General features: G+C 44.5%; 4 protein-coding genes across 5 annotated transcripts in view; 2 read left to right on the top strand and 2 right to left on the bottom strand.

The window, feature by feature from the left end:
- Nucleotides 1-1,463: 1,463 nt before the first annotated feature.
- On the bottom strand, nt 1,464-2,177 carry LOC121664184 (histone H2A-IV). The gene has a single exon (XM_042027271.1). The coding sequence runs from the start codon at nt 2,125-2,127 to the stop codon at nt 1,738-1,740; it is 390 nt and encodes a 129-aa protein (XP_041883205.1). The 5' UTR covers nt 2,128-2,177; the 3' UTR covers nt 1,464-1,737.
- A 255-nt stretch (nt 2,178-2,432) lies between these two features.
- Nucleotides 2,433-13,005, top strand: part of LOC121664188 (histone H2B 8) — a 15,968-nt gene continuing 5,395 nt past the window's right edge. The window contains exon 1 of one of the 2 annotated variants that reach the window (XM_042027286.1): nt 2,433-2,865. In XM_042027286.1, coding sequence (XP_041883220.1) covers nt 2,481-2,861 — 381 coding nt within the window. In that variant the 5' untranslated portion in view covers nt 2,433-2,480 and the 3' untranslated portion in view covers nt 2,862-2,865. Of the gene's footprint in view, nt 2,893-13,005 lie in introns of both variants that reach the window. The other variant, XM_042027295.1, reaches the window with a different exon arrangement.
- The window catches only part of LOC121664170 (histone H1), a 17,071-nt gene continuing 7,134 nt past the window's right edge, over nt 3,069-13,005 (bottom strand). Inside the window, exons 2-3 of the mRNA XM_042027244.1 lie at nt 5,438-5,443; nt 3,069-3,082 (exon numbers count right to left, since the gene is read on the bottom strand). Coding sequence (XP_041883178.1) covers nt 5,442-5,443 — 2 coding nt within the window. The 3' untranslated portion in view covers nt 3,069-3,082; nt 5,438-5,441. The remainder of the gene's footprint in view (nt 3,083-5,437; nt 5,444-13,005) is intronic.
- Nucleotides 4,044-4,586, top strand: LOC121664161 (histone H3). The gene has a single exon (XM_042027232.1). It carries the CDS (start codon nt 4,059-4,061, stop codon nt 4,467-4,469), a length of 411 nt encoding a protein of 136 aa, XP_041883166.1. The 5' UTR covers nt 4,044-4,058; the 3' UTR covers nt 4,470-4,586.

The following is a 13,005-nucleotide window of genomic DNA, read 5'->3' as shown; positions in this document are numbered from 1 at the left end:
CAACTCAACCTGAAAATTGTTTAAGAAACATATACCGCTTCGAAACAGACCCGCGATTCTCATCTTGTTTCCAAACAAGACTTCAGCCGGGCACTCCCACGTTATCTCCCTCTTCTTGAAAAACATTTTCCATTAACACAACGCCCCAATGACTCACTCCTCTGCGTCCCGAGGCAGAACACTAAAAACAACAACAAAAAAACCGAACAAAAAAACCCAGCAGAGCTTTCCTCGCCTTAGTTCTCAAGGGACGATTTTAAAGAACAAAGAAAACACCCTCCCCCAGCCCTTAGGCAGCCTCGCTCGGAGGCTCGCGGCGTTGCATTCCTGCCTTCCCTTCGGGCAGTTTTTACTTCCACGTAAAATATCACTGAACGAAACACAAACTGGAGTCTCTTTTATCTACGTCTGTTCTAACAAAAGAGGGAACGCGGTGATCTTTGCAGTGGGGGAACAAAAAAGCAAAAAACCCGAAAATTAACCTGTTCAGAGGAAAGAGAGGAGAGAGGAGCTGTCGCCGTCTCCCAGCAGTGCGGCCACCTCGAGGCACCAATGGTGGAGAAGCTCTTCCCTGTAGATACCGGTCCCTCGCGTATTATCTTGATTTATAAGCCTCTTACACCCCAAGAAGAGGGATGCAGTGGCTGGAGGCTTCAAAGTCCACAGCCTTCACATCACCAAGGCCGTGTCCCCCTTCTCAGGGTGCAAGGGGCTCCCTCAGTCAAGCAGGCCCAGGCAGTTGTAGCGACCAAGGCCCCAAAAAAGGCAACAAAGGCTACCAAATCTAAAAAAGCAGTACCGAAGAACTCAGCAAAGCCAAAGGCAGCAGTACCCAGGAGACCATACTGTATAAGTAAAGGAAACTTTTGCAGGAAAATCGCCAAGAGCACTTTTAAACACCACTCATGACGAAGGAGGTGATGAAGGATGAAGGAGAAAGAATGAAAACATCAGTTCAAGTCCAAACTAGTACATCATGACTCCCTTCCCCGTGTATATGTGACTTTCCGTAGAGCTTGTACATGAGCTCACAATTTAGCAACTGTCATCACCATCACTTAATTCAGAATAAAACCTTTGGAAACCCTTCTGGACTGCATCCCAGGGAAGTACTCACGGGGTTTCTTTTACTATTGGTTGAAAGCTCTAAGTTGCAGACAAGAAAAAAAACAGGGAAAGCAGAAAATCACAGCAACCGCTACGCGCAAGGCACTCGAATCCGGCTTCCACGCCCAACACAGAGACACCCGCGGCTCGCAGGGAGCAGAGGGGCCACAATCCCGCCGCGGTTTGAACGCCGCGCGCTCCAGCCGGATTGGCCGGCGGCAGCCCCGATCCCGCCCCGTCCTTTCTCCCCGGGGTGAACGGCGCTTCAGCCCCACGGAACCCACGGGGAGGGAGGCAGCGAGCACAGCCTTCGGAGTTCACGTCTCTTTTTAAGCCATACGGCGGTGACCGATTCAATCAGCCGTAACCGCTACCTTTTATTGATTCGTTCACAAAAAGGCAAGCTGACACACGCTTACATAAGCACATTTTTAACATGAAGGCAGAAAACCAGATTAGCGAAATAGAACTTAAAGATACATAACATTATATACAGCAAAAAACCGTCTTCAAACTTTTAAGTCTCTAAATATCAAATAGGATGTATTTCTAGGCTCAAGCGTTCCTGCTCTTTCTATGAAGATGTGGGTGGCTCTGAAAAGAGCCTTTGGATTGTTAGTCAGGCAAGTTTTACTTGGCTTTAGCTTTGTGGCTGTCGGTCTTCTTGGGCAGCAGCACGGCCTGGATGTTGGGCAGCACGCCGCCCTGCGCGATCGTCACCTTGCCCAGCAGCTTGTTGAGCTCCTCATCGTTGCGGATGGCGAGCTGCAGGTGGCGGGGGATGATGCGCGTCTTCTTGTTGTCGCGGGCCGCGTTGCCCGCCAGCTCCAGGATCTCGGCCGTCAGGTACTCCAGCACGGCCGCCAGGTACACCGGGGCGCCGGCGCCCACGCGCTCCGCGTAGTTGCCCTTGCGCAGCAGCCGGTGCACGCGGCCCACGGGGAACTGCAGCCCGGCCCGCGACGAGCGCGACTTGGCCTTGGCGCGCGCCTTCCCGCCCTGCTTGCCCCGGCCGGACATGTCTCACCACAAAAACAAGCGGAAAAAGTTAAAGAGCTACGCAATAACGCCGCAAATACAAAATAACTGCGCTGAAAGCGTCACCTCTGCCTTTTTATAGCTCCTCCGGAGGTTCGCTTGGACTTCTGATTGGTGAAGACAGGGATTGTGAATTGACCCAATCAGAAAGCAGATGTGAAAACTCAACCAATAGAAAATGATGTGTCCTTTGACGTCACGAACCAGAATTGTCCAATAGACAAAGACAACATTGACTCATCTCATTTGCATACCGTCCCTATAAATACGGGGGGGGACGCCGCTCTCGTGTTTACGTCGTTCCTGCGGTAGCCAGGTATTGACTGACCCGAAAAATGCCGGAACCAGCTAAATCCGCTCCCGCGCCCAAGAAGGGCTCCAAGAAGGCGGTCACCAAGACCCAAAAGAAAGGCGACAAGAAACGTAGAAAGACTAGGAAAGAGAGCTACTCGATCTACGTGTACAAGGTGCTGAAGCAGGTGCACCCCGACACGGGCATCTCGTCCAAGGCCATGGGCATCATGAACTCCTTCGTCAATGACATCTTCGAGCGCATCGCCGGCGAGGCGTCGCGCCTGGCGCACTACAACAAGCGCTCCACCATCACGTCGCGGGAGATCCAGACGGCCGTGCGGCTGCTGCTGCCCGGCGAGCTGGCCAAGCACGCCGTGTCCGAGGGCACCAAGGCTGTCACCAAGTACACCAGCTCCAAGTAGGGCGTCTCGGACCGTCACTTGCAACCCAAAGGCTCTTTTAAGAGCCACCCATATATTCCATAAAAGAGTTGATCACACTGATTATTTTCGGTGAGTGGTATTTATATTTAGCCGCGTTTAAATTCCCGGATTAGAACATACTGTTAGAAGATTGGCAAATGTTTATCCTGTTTAAGTACTGGGGAAGATTTGGGTCGTCTTGTCTGTGTCCTCTTCTGATACTTGGTCCCAGAGGTCTATAAAAAGCATGATAAGCGCCTAATGAGTTTTAAAGCTATTATATTTTTTTTCTCGCATTTTAGAGTATTTATTTGCTCTAGTTTTTTACAATGACAACTTGTTCTCTTTAAATATTAAATGTTATTCTGAGGTGACTTGGCCATAAGACAAAAGGCCTTGTTTACCCGGGAAATTAGGGATTAAGTCTGATAACTGAAACACGATGTTAAATGTAACACCTAGCAGCAAGCACAGCAGATACATAATGGTATAGAGAACAGCATAACTTCATTAGTTTTGGAGGTTTCATAAGGAAGCGGTGTACTTTATTTCTTTCTCCAACGGAGTAGAACTGCAGCAGAATAAAAAAATCCCGAGGTGACAACATAATAGGAAATTACAAGTAAACATTAAAGACTCTAGGAGAAAAAAAAAAAAAAAAAGCGAAGGCGAACGCTTTAAGGAACCTCAGGTTGCTCAGAACGCGCAGGGGAGGCTGTATTTAAGAAAACGGTTTTTATAATCTGGTTAAATCCCAGTTGTCCCGGGCAGAGGCAGCGAGAAAACTGCTGCGGGGCCAGAGTAAAAACTCCGCGTCTGCGGGCGGGCTGCAGCAGTGGAAGAGCTCCGGGCCGTCTCCAGTCCCGCTCAGTAGGGCGGAGCTGAGGGATGAGAGAAGAGGGGAGGGAGGGAGCGCGGCTGCTCCTGTGGAGGGAGGGAGGGAGGCGCGGAGCGGGAAGCAGCAGCTCGCCCTTCCCCCCTTTCCCCCCTCCCCCCCCGTCCCTTTCCCTACCCCCCCGCCCCGTTCCTCCCGTCCCCCCCCCCCTCCTGCGCGGGATTTTCAAACCCCGCCCGTTGCCCAATGGGAGCCGTCTCTTCGCGCTGGCCAATCACAGCGCGCTGATGGCCATAAATAGCGGCCCCGCAGATACCCCTCGGTCACTCCCTTCGTTCCAGCGTTGCTGTTCTTTCTGGGAGATGGCGCGCACGAAGCAGACGGCGCGTAAGTCGACGGGCGGCAAGGCGCCCCGCAAGCAGCTGGCCACCAAGGCGGCCCGCAAGAGCGCGCCGGCCACGGGCGGCGTCAAGAAGCCGCACCGCTACCGGCCCGGCACGGTGGCGCTGCGCGAGATCCGGCGCTACCAGAAGTCCACGGAGCTGCTGATCCGTAAGCTGCCCTTCCAGCGCCTGGTGCGCGAGATCGCGCAAGACTTCAAAACCGACCTGCGCTTCCAGAGCTCGGCCGTGATGGCGCTGCAGGAGGCCAGCGAGGCCTACCTGGTGGGGCTCTTCGAGGACACCAACCTGTGCGCCATCCACGCCAAGCGCGTCACCATCATGCCCAAGGACATCCAGCTGGCCCGCCGCATCCGCGGCGAGCGTGCATAAGCTCGTTGGCAAACGGAAAATTCAGACCATCGAAAACCCAAAGGCTCTTTTAAGAGCCACCACAATATCACTAAAGAGCTGTTAATTTCTAGTCGTGTTGGAGATGATGTTTTTCGGGGGAGGCTTTATGTTAGCAAGATCTTACGTCTTAGGTAAGTAGCAAGCTGAATGCGTTTATTATGTTTTAAAGTTACAGGATCTTGGTTTATCGAAACAGTATACTGCTTAATTCCTTTGAAGTAATTTTGCTAAGACAAATTTTTATTTAGGGTGAAATACTGGTTTCTACATGTTTTCCCCGTTGGTGTTTCCGTATTTAAAACTACTGCAATAATTTTTCCTGATCTGAAAGGAAAGATATCCAGTTAGAAAATAAGTTGGTTTTGTTTGTTTGGCCGTGTCTTAAAATCATTCGCTTCAAAGTGCTTGAATTTGTAAAGGAAGGAACTTCCACAGAATTCCGCTCTCACGATTAGAGACGTTTAATGTATTGTAAATGTTGTGCTGTGCTTATGTTCCTCATTTAAGGTAACAGTTTAACAGTTTATTGGTCTATTTTCCTGAAAGCAATATTGTTTCGCTTTCCAAACCCCGTTTGTGTTTTTTTTTTTTTTTTTTTTTTTTTGAGGGCGCGCGGGACTCCCTTTGTTTCTGAAGCCGTAAAAACTCCTTTCCCGCCTTCCCTGGAAGGGCTCTCAGTCGGTAGTTTCCTCAGTGCTTTATCACTCGTGGTCGTGAGCGCCGTCCCGCGGGCATTTTCAGCCCATCTCGAGCACTACTATTTATTCCCGAGATAAATGTTATTTTCAAAAGGGGAAGGGGAGCGGGGGTGGAATGTAAGGTGGAGGCAGGGATGTTTTCCGAGTCCCTTTTCCAAGTGGTGTGCTCCTTGCTGGTGTAGGACCGCACGCGTGACATCCTTAATGGTTCTGGGTATCCTGTAAGAATTCTTAGATTTTGGGTTGCACCAATTTTTTCTGTCATTATTGAGGCTCTCGAAAAGATTTGTTGAAGTTACCACAGATGTGTTTTCCAAGGAGTATCTGTGCTTAATGACCTAGCAAGTCTAGAATTTTAAAATTCTGACACTTCCCTATTCGTTGTATTCAGTGATTTTTGTGAACCTACTTGGAAAACGGATTTCTCCCTCACTGTAAAGTCAATGACACACCCTCTTGCTCTCCTAGTAAATAGATCTGTAGTCAGCTGAAAAATTTACGTTTCCTAAATTATTCCTGACTCTAGGCCGCCTTTATGTATTTTAGTACTACAGGCCATTTTATATCATTTGAGGAGCCTGCTGTTCCATTAAATTAATGGAAATAATGTCCCTTTGGTTTTTCGATGCTACAAATGAGTACCCGTGCCTTTAAGAAGCGGTAGGATTGAGTTGGACACAGCCTTCATTTAAACTAGGAAATAAGGAGCCACGGAGAAATGTTTCGAGGAAATACTTCTCTTGGAAAGCCCAAAATTGCAAGAGTCTTAGTTTTCTCTTAACTGCTGATAAGCTTCATTTTAGGAATATTCCCTTCTCTGTGTCAGAAACTTGGACTATGCAGCAAAATCTGACCAATCAAGTGCCTCGACACCATTTTCTTTCCTCTGTTTTTCTCACTTTCAGCCATTTTCTGTTACTGAACCTCGGAGGGTTAAAAGGGAGGGGGGAAGTTATCGGGAGTAGTGCTTTGGGAATTAAGTCTCTGATCTGATTTTTTCATCCCCCCACATTTGTTCATTGACATAGGACTTCTGCTTTTCAGAACAGATTTTTTTACCACCGGGATTGCAGAAATGAGTTTTTGTGCAAGCTAACTCATTTCATTTTACTGTCTGAGATAGCCAAAGATATATTTATCTGAGCCTGTTTGCATATGCTTATAATAAAAATTTAATAGATCCAGTAGAGTAGCTTTTCCTAATAGTTTATATAGAAAGTATTTGATATCTAATATAAGCCAATGGTTAGAGTAGTTACACTTCAGCAGATTTTTGGGTGAAAAATGATGCTACTTTTTTTTTATGTTTAAGAAATACATTATTTTTGAGGAGTGGGACAGGAAAACAGGTTTTATTTGCCTTAATCTGTTGCATTTTCCTCTAGTCTTCTGAAAACTTCATACTGTTTTATTAAATTAAGTATTATTTGGATTCAGTCTGAGAGAACTGTGTGCTTGAATTGTAAAAAAAACACTAACAACTAATCAGCTGAGACAGAAGCAAATGTGCAATGCTTTTTTTGTTTGTTTGTTTTTTAAGGCTCATATAAACTCCGAGTTGTAATGCCTGAGTCTGAAGTAGTTTTGGGGTGTAATACATAGCAAAAGGGTGGTGTGTAGTCACACATGACTCAATGCAAGATTCCCTAAGTCCAAGTGAGAATACAAGTGGAGATTCCTCTGGTGCCAGCAAGGTTCAGCTGCATTTCTTTGCTTTTTGCAGGAGAGCCTGAGATAAAAGAATGCTGCCAAATCAAAACTGGATGTGAGCAAGACCACTGTGCTGGGCAGCTGAGGATCAACTTGAGCGTTGCTGTTGGTAATCAAGGTGCTTTTGCAGGTGATTTTTAGATGCTCAGCAAGATATTTGTCTAGGACTGGTCCTGGCTCTTTAACTATCCTCCTTGGATGAACTGGCTCAAATTAAAATCATTGCTTGGAAGAATGCTCTTATCAGTCCAACCGGTAAAATAGAGCATAACTACTGACATCCTGGTGAAATACTTCATTTCAGGCAAATACATAGAAGGTCTGATGACAGCATCTTTCTAGAACAAAAATATTTTAATCAGTCCTGCTTGACAGCTCGAAGTTTCTGAAAAAATCTGAACAGCTATACCCGTATGAAGAACAACAGAGGTGCTCATTTGCGTTAACTATTGTAATGTAAATATTTTATAAAGGTGGTTTCCATGCAAGCTAGTATGCAAAGATAGGTCCTAAACACGTTTTCATTTGAAAATCCCTCTTCTGGGCTTCTTCACAATCTGAATCACCTGTTGGTTACAGTCTTCTGTAAACACCAACAGAGAAGTTTGAGCTTAGCCAGCCGCAGCTTTCCTACAGGCCTGGCCGGTACTGCTCTGCTGCATCATCTCCTCTCTCTTCTCTCCCACTTTCAAGTCATGTTGTATCTTCAAGCTGGGTATCAGCATGTTTCAGATTGTAGATGTGCAAACAATGGTGTCACAACAGCATGGAACACTTGTTGAGAGTTTATATTGTATATTAGAAAGTACTTTGTCAGCTACTCCTATTACGGAATTAATTACACTGGCCAGAATAACAGGTCCTGACCCTTGGATCCTGTTGACTAATGCACTTTTCCAAGTGAAGGTTTCCAATTTCTTTTATTAGTTTTCAGGTTACAGCTTGAGCTGGGTGGATCTATAGAGTGACCACTACACCAAAAGTTAACCTTCAATCCCACACAGGCCACCCAGCACTCAACTCCCAAATCCATCACTTGCTTCTGGTTAGTTGTCTCTTCTGTTGTTTTTTGTTTGTTTTAATTCTTCTAACTATTGTGTAAATGATCTTCATCTGACATTACCTTAATTCTTGGAATTGTTTCCTTGATCCTGCCTTGCCTTTTTCATTCTGCTTTGGGCTAGTTGTATCTTAGCAGCATTAGTTTTTAACAAAACCTTTTCTTTTGGTCAGCTCTTGTGGCCTAATTTTACAACCACTCCAGCTACTATGCTAAACTACTTAATACATCACAAGGATATGGGGAAAGAGGAATACAGTTAATGAAATTTCCTGTAAAAGACTATGAAGCAACACAAGATGAAAAACTGTTTTCAGTGAAGCTGTTACAGCAATAACAGGGTTTGGTAATAAAAAGACAATGAACTAAAGGAACATAATATATAAAAACAATGAAAACCGAGTTTGAATTAAAACCATTTGTTCATAAAAAATGTTAGCCCAGTTGGCTGGGGCCCTCAGCCCCAGTCTGTGATGACTGATAGGGATCACAGAAAGAAATCCTGCAGCTCCAGAGGCACTGGGGTGGCAAAAGACATGCCCTAAACTTGCTCACTCCACACTGGTTTTGTCTGTGCCACCCATAGTGCCCTGCACCTTAGTCTAAAGGTGCTTTTAGGTTTGGCTTCAGGTTCAAAGAGCCACAAAGTCTAGAGTCCCAGGGACCCAGGTGCCACCAAAGACATGCCAAAGTGAGTATGGCACTTCCCCAACACTGCTTCCTCCACAACTTTCTCTTCTAGGCCATCCATGGTGCTGGGCACCTCGGCCTCAGCCTAAGCCTGCTCTTAGGGTAAGGTGTCAGAGTCACAAAACCCACACCTGCAGGGACCCTGGGGAAGGAAAGAGCATGCCAGGGGCAGTGTGGCACTGCCCCAACATTTCTCCCTCCTCACCTTTCTCATCTGGGTCACCTGTGCTGCTTTCTCAAGTTTACATGTATTGGCAATGTTCAGTTCTGTATCTGTTTCCCCATCCTTCATGTTCTTTTTCCCTTAAGCACTGTGAGATTTTTCTAGTACATTAATGTGAAGATTTTTTTTAATGGGCTTGATCACTTCATCTTTACACATCAGCAAAGTCTGTACTCTGCTGTGCTGTCATCTGTTCTCATGTGGAGGTTAAATGTAATTAAGATATTAAGGAACCTGATTATATATCCTCTGTGTCCTTATTGCTTCTCTCTCTACATTTTATTCTTGCTCATCACAATCTGTTTCTGAAGATCTTCCATTTCATTGCATGCCTTCCCCACACCATGAATATTTGATGTATTTATGAGTACCCCATTTCTCTCTGCATATAGATTTTTATTTTGTATGTTATTCCAAGCACAGCACTGATCCATCAGGACTGACCTGTAAAGCTGTACAAAATTCTGGCCTATAAAAGCTTCAACTTGCAATGCCATCAACAGGAAAGTAATTGATCCAGAGGGCCCATGATACACTTTTCCATAAGTGTTCCATATGACCCCATGGATTTATGGCAGTATGCCAATGTTGTAATGAACATAAGGATATAGAGCTTAATGCACGATGTAAGAAGCATGGCAAAAAACAAACAAAAAAGAGTGTTTCTGAAACACAGCTTTTCAGGAACAGCCAAAAGTCAAGTGTAAATCTTTGTGTGTTTTGGATGCCAATTCAGTGTGCTGAAGTCTGAACATTTCCTGAATGAATTTCGACTACTGATAGTACATGAAAGGTAGGTAAATCCCCACGGCACCAATGCAATGATAAGTAGCACTTAGGAATTTTTGAATGCTTTGCTGCAGTCAACCAGCTCATTGTCAGAATCATTGTCACACTGAGATTGAAGGACTTCTAAGCAACAAACAGTGCCAGCTGCAATTCAAGTTACTTATATTGTGAAATAGAATATTAAGGAAGGATTTCCCCCCCTCTTTTTTACTAAATGAAGCATGCTGTTGGTTGCTGAAATTGAATTGTATTTTACTTATTTGGGCTGATTTTGATCTTCCCATCAGTTGTCCCAGGCAGACTCATCTGAGAGGCTGTTGTTGTTTTTAAACACAAAGGAAAAACAAGCATGTTTGGAAAAAATTAAGATCATTACATGGATATGGACTAATCCACTTCTAGGAGAGATGCATGTAAAAGTCTAAGAGTGGTAACTATGCAGAGACTAAAGAAAATGGAGGGGGTGCCAACATTTGTCACTCTCAGACTCCTTTGGTATTCTCAGTCTAGGCCAATATAACACAGAAATTTTTCCAGAACAAAAGTGTCACCCCACCTCTGCATCCAATGCTTGAAAACAGTAACAGACTCAGCAGCATTTCCAGGCCAGTCCTTGCTGTTTTTCTGGTTGTTGACACAGGCGTGTGCAGAGTTTGGGTTCACCTTACAACAGCAGCACAAGTGCAGTCTACACAGAAATAAAATGAAAAGCAAGTCTACTGTGAAGCATTCAATGCTGGTTACGTGCTGTGAGGACTGAACTATAATTATTATACGTGTGTGCATGCATGTGTACATGCAGTCATTATACATTTTCAGAGACCTGTAACTAGGATCTTTAAATGAGAAGAATAGGAAGTTCTTAACATCCTTACAAAATTTATCTAGTTTAATGGCCCTGAAATGCATGGCTGTAAGACTACATTAGAGGCATTGCATAATACACAGTACTTTGCAAGCACCTGCATATGTTGTAGTTTAAGAACGCTTTCAAATGCTAAAACTTTTTATTCTCAAGAGTTTAGGGGTCGGGGCTCGTTTGGTTTTTTTAACACATTATAAATAATGTTTAAGAGTTACTTTTCATGTTTATTTAACTAAAAGTACTGTATGAAGTTTGCACTAATTCACCCAACTGTCCCAGGATAGATGCAGAACCCAAATACATAGGAGAGACACCCTCACCCAAGTCCTCAGAAATGTAAAGCAGAGCTCCCTGAGAGCCTCCATGAGACTCCTGCAGGTATTTACTGTTGCAAAAGGAATGGTATTCTACTCCTCCTTCTCTTGGATATCTTTCTGTAAGTGTTTCATTCACCCATCAGTGCTAACGACGACTTTATTTAACATTCTGGTTTTGGAGTTGCTAACTGCTTTTGCTGTGTAACAGGCTTATGTGACTGGAGGGTGTCACAGAAAGCTGATGGATCAATCACTTTCCCGTAGAAGGCTCCAGTTTAAATGTAGGAATCAAATAGAAGGTTCACTAGTGGTGCTTATAAGAAGGTGACCAGCCACAAAAGCCAAGAGGGCCCCATGTTGGGGAAGAATAAAAACCAAATGCACTATGAGACATCCCTAAATGCTGGAGTCACAATTCCAAAACAATCAGTTGCCTAAGTTATAAAGTAGATTCTAGCAGTAAATTTACAGGTTCATGAAAGAAGGATGAAGAGTTTTGAACAAAGTTGTCTGCTGCAGAGGGAAATAGAAAAAGAGCTAAAAGATATTAAAACAAGCAAGCAAACAAACAAACCCCAGTAAAACCAACCAAACCCAAAATTGTTTCATTATGTTCCTGTGTTTGGAAAAAGTAATTAGGATAAATCCTCCTATCTTACAAAAGGAAAGCAAATTCCTTTTTGAACATGGATCTATCACAATTTTGAGGGGTTATGTGAGGGGAGGTAAAGAACGAGATAAATTTTTTACCCTAGCATGTGTGAGTCATTAGTAAGAAAGAAGGATGATGGGGGATGAGGGCATTGTTACTGCAGCATTTTTTTTCTTCTCTTTTTCAAAGAAGTTACACAAAATTATGCCAGTGAAAATGTTTTATAATGCTATGAGTTCTCAGAATATGAACACTAAATGCCAATTAAAACAGAAACCACACCAAAACAAAATCTCTAAAAGGATCTTTGGATAATTCTAATTTTCGCACTTCTTGGAGACGTATTTATTTCTATGTCAATATTCCTTTATTAAATGTAAAGATTATTTATTATTACCAAAATCAATAGAAATTTGTGAAAATTTCAGCTGTTAAAAAGTAGAAAGGAAAAATGCCAAGTGAACCTAAATCTTTTTTAATTGTGAAACTGTGTTTAATCTCAGTAAGAATTAGTTTAATAATACCTGTGTAAGGAAGTAAAATTTATTAGTTTATGCAATTCTGCTTTAATCCAGGAAACTTAGTAGAACTAGAACATTGATCTGTATTTTAGTGTTACAGTTAAAAATACGAGTAGCATTCCTCTTGTAAATGGCATGTGTTTAGCAAGGAGATAATCCAAACATTAGTGTGAAAAACTTGAAATAGTCTTTCATTTCCATTACAGTGCAGACCAAGAACAGGTCCCCTACTTCCCCAGTAGGAAGCATTCCCGGAAAATGTTGTTGCAACCAGTGGCTGCTTCGTGACGTTCTGTTCTTTCAGAATTCTTTAGGCTCTTTCCTAAAAACGGTGAAAAATATGCTAGATAGTTAAAGATATGACAGATATACATGTACATGTTTGCATGTGTGTGCACTTGTGTTTCAAGGTGCCAAACTGTTCACGCTTTAATCCCCTCGAATGAAATTCGGCATTATATTAAAAAAAAAAAAAAATTAAAAAAAGGTAAAAAACCTCTACCCATTACGAGGCTTAACCATTTCCTTCCCCTCCTATTTTAAACAACAAGAACCTAGTAACAGAAAGAAGCTGTGGGTCGCAGAGGACAAGGTTGGCAGAGTTATATAAATTTTCCCGAGGAAGGTGTCTATGCCGGCAAATGCTAATAACCAAAAAATTAAAAAGGAACACTTGAAGCGTCCAAAGCAGAAGCCGGGATGGGCGGGCAGAGAGCAGCGGAGGGGCGGGGCGGGGGCACCGGGGGAGGCCCCGCATTGGTCGGATTTTGCCGCAGACCTGCTGGCAGCGGGGAAGGCGGTGCGGGAAGAGGGTGCCGCAGCCCCCGCTCCTGCTACCGGCGGAGACTCAGAGCTACTGGGGAACTGTCACCGCGCAGGGGGGCACGGCCAGGGCGGGACGGGAGAGCAGCAAAAGGAGGCGCGGGTTGAGAGCGGGGGCGGGCGCGGCCTCGCTCGGGAGAGGCGGAGCCGCCGCGCGCGTCCGGGGGG

The sequence above is a fragment of the Corvus kubaryi genome, unplaced genomic scaffold, assembly GCF_017639235.1.
Source record: "Corvus kubaryi isolate FWS band 111438036 unplaced genomic scaffold, C.kubaryi_AGA036_p1.0 129, whole genome shotgun sequence".
Taxonomy (NCBI): domain Eukaryota; kingdom Metazoa; phylum Chordata; class Aves; order Passeriformes; family Corvidae; genus Corvus; species Corvus kubaryi.
Note: the sequence above shows the minus strand (reverse complement) of the source record. Positions and strands in the feature narration are given on the sequence as shown.

Coding starts and splice junctions, on each gene's coding strand:
- LOC121664184 (XM_042027271.1), bottom strand. CDS start 2,127: ATGTCCGGCCGGGGCAAGCAGGGCGGGAAGGCGCGCGCCAAGGCCAAG.
- LOC121664161 (XM_042027232.1), top strand. CDS start 4,059: ATGGCGCGCACGAAGCAGACGGCGCGTAAGTCGACGGGCGGCAAGGCG.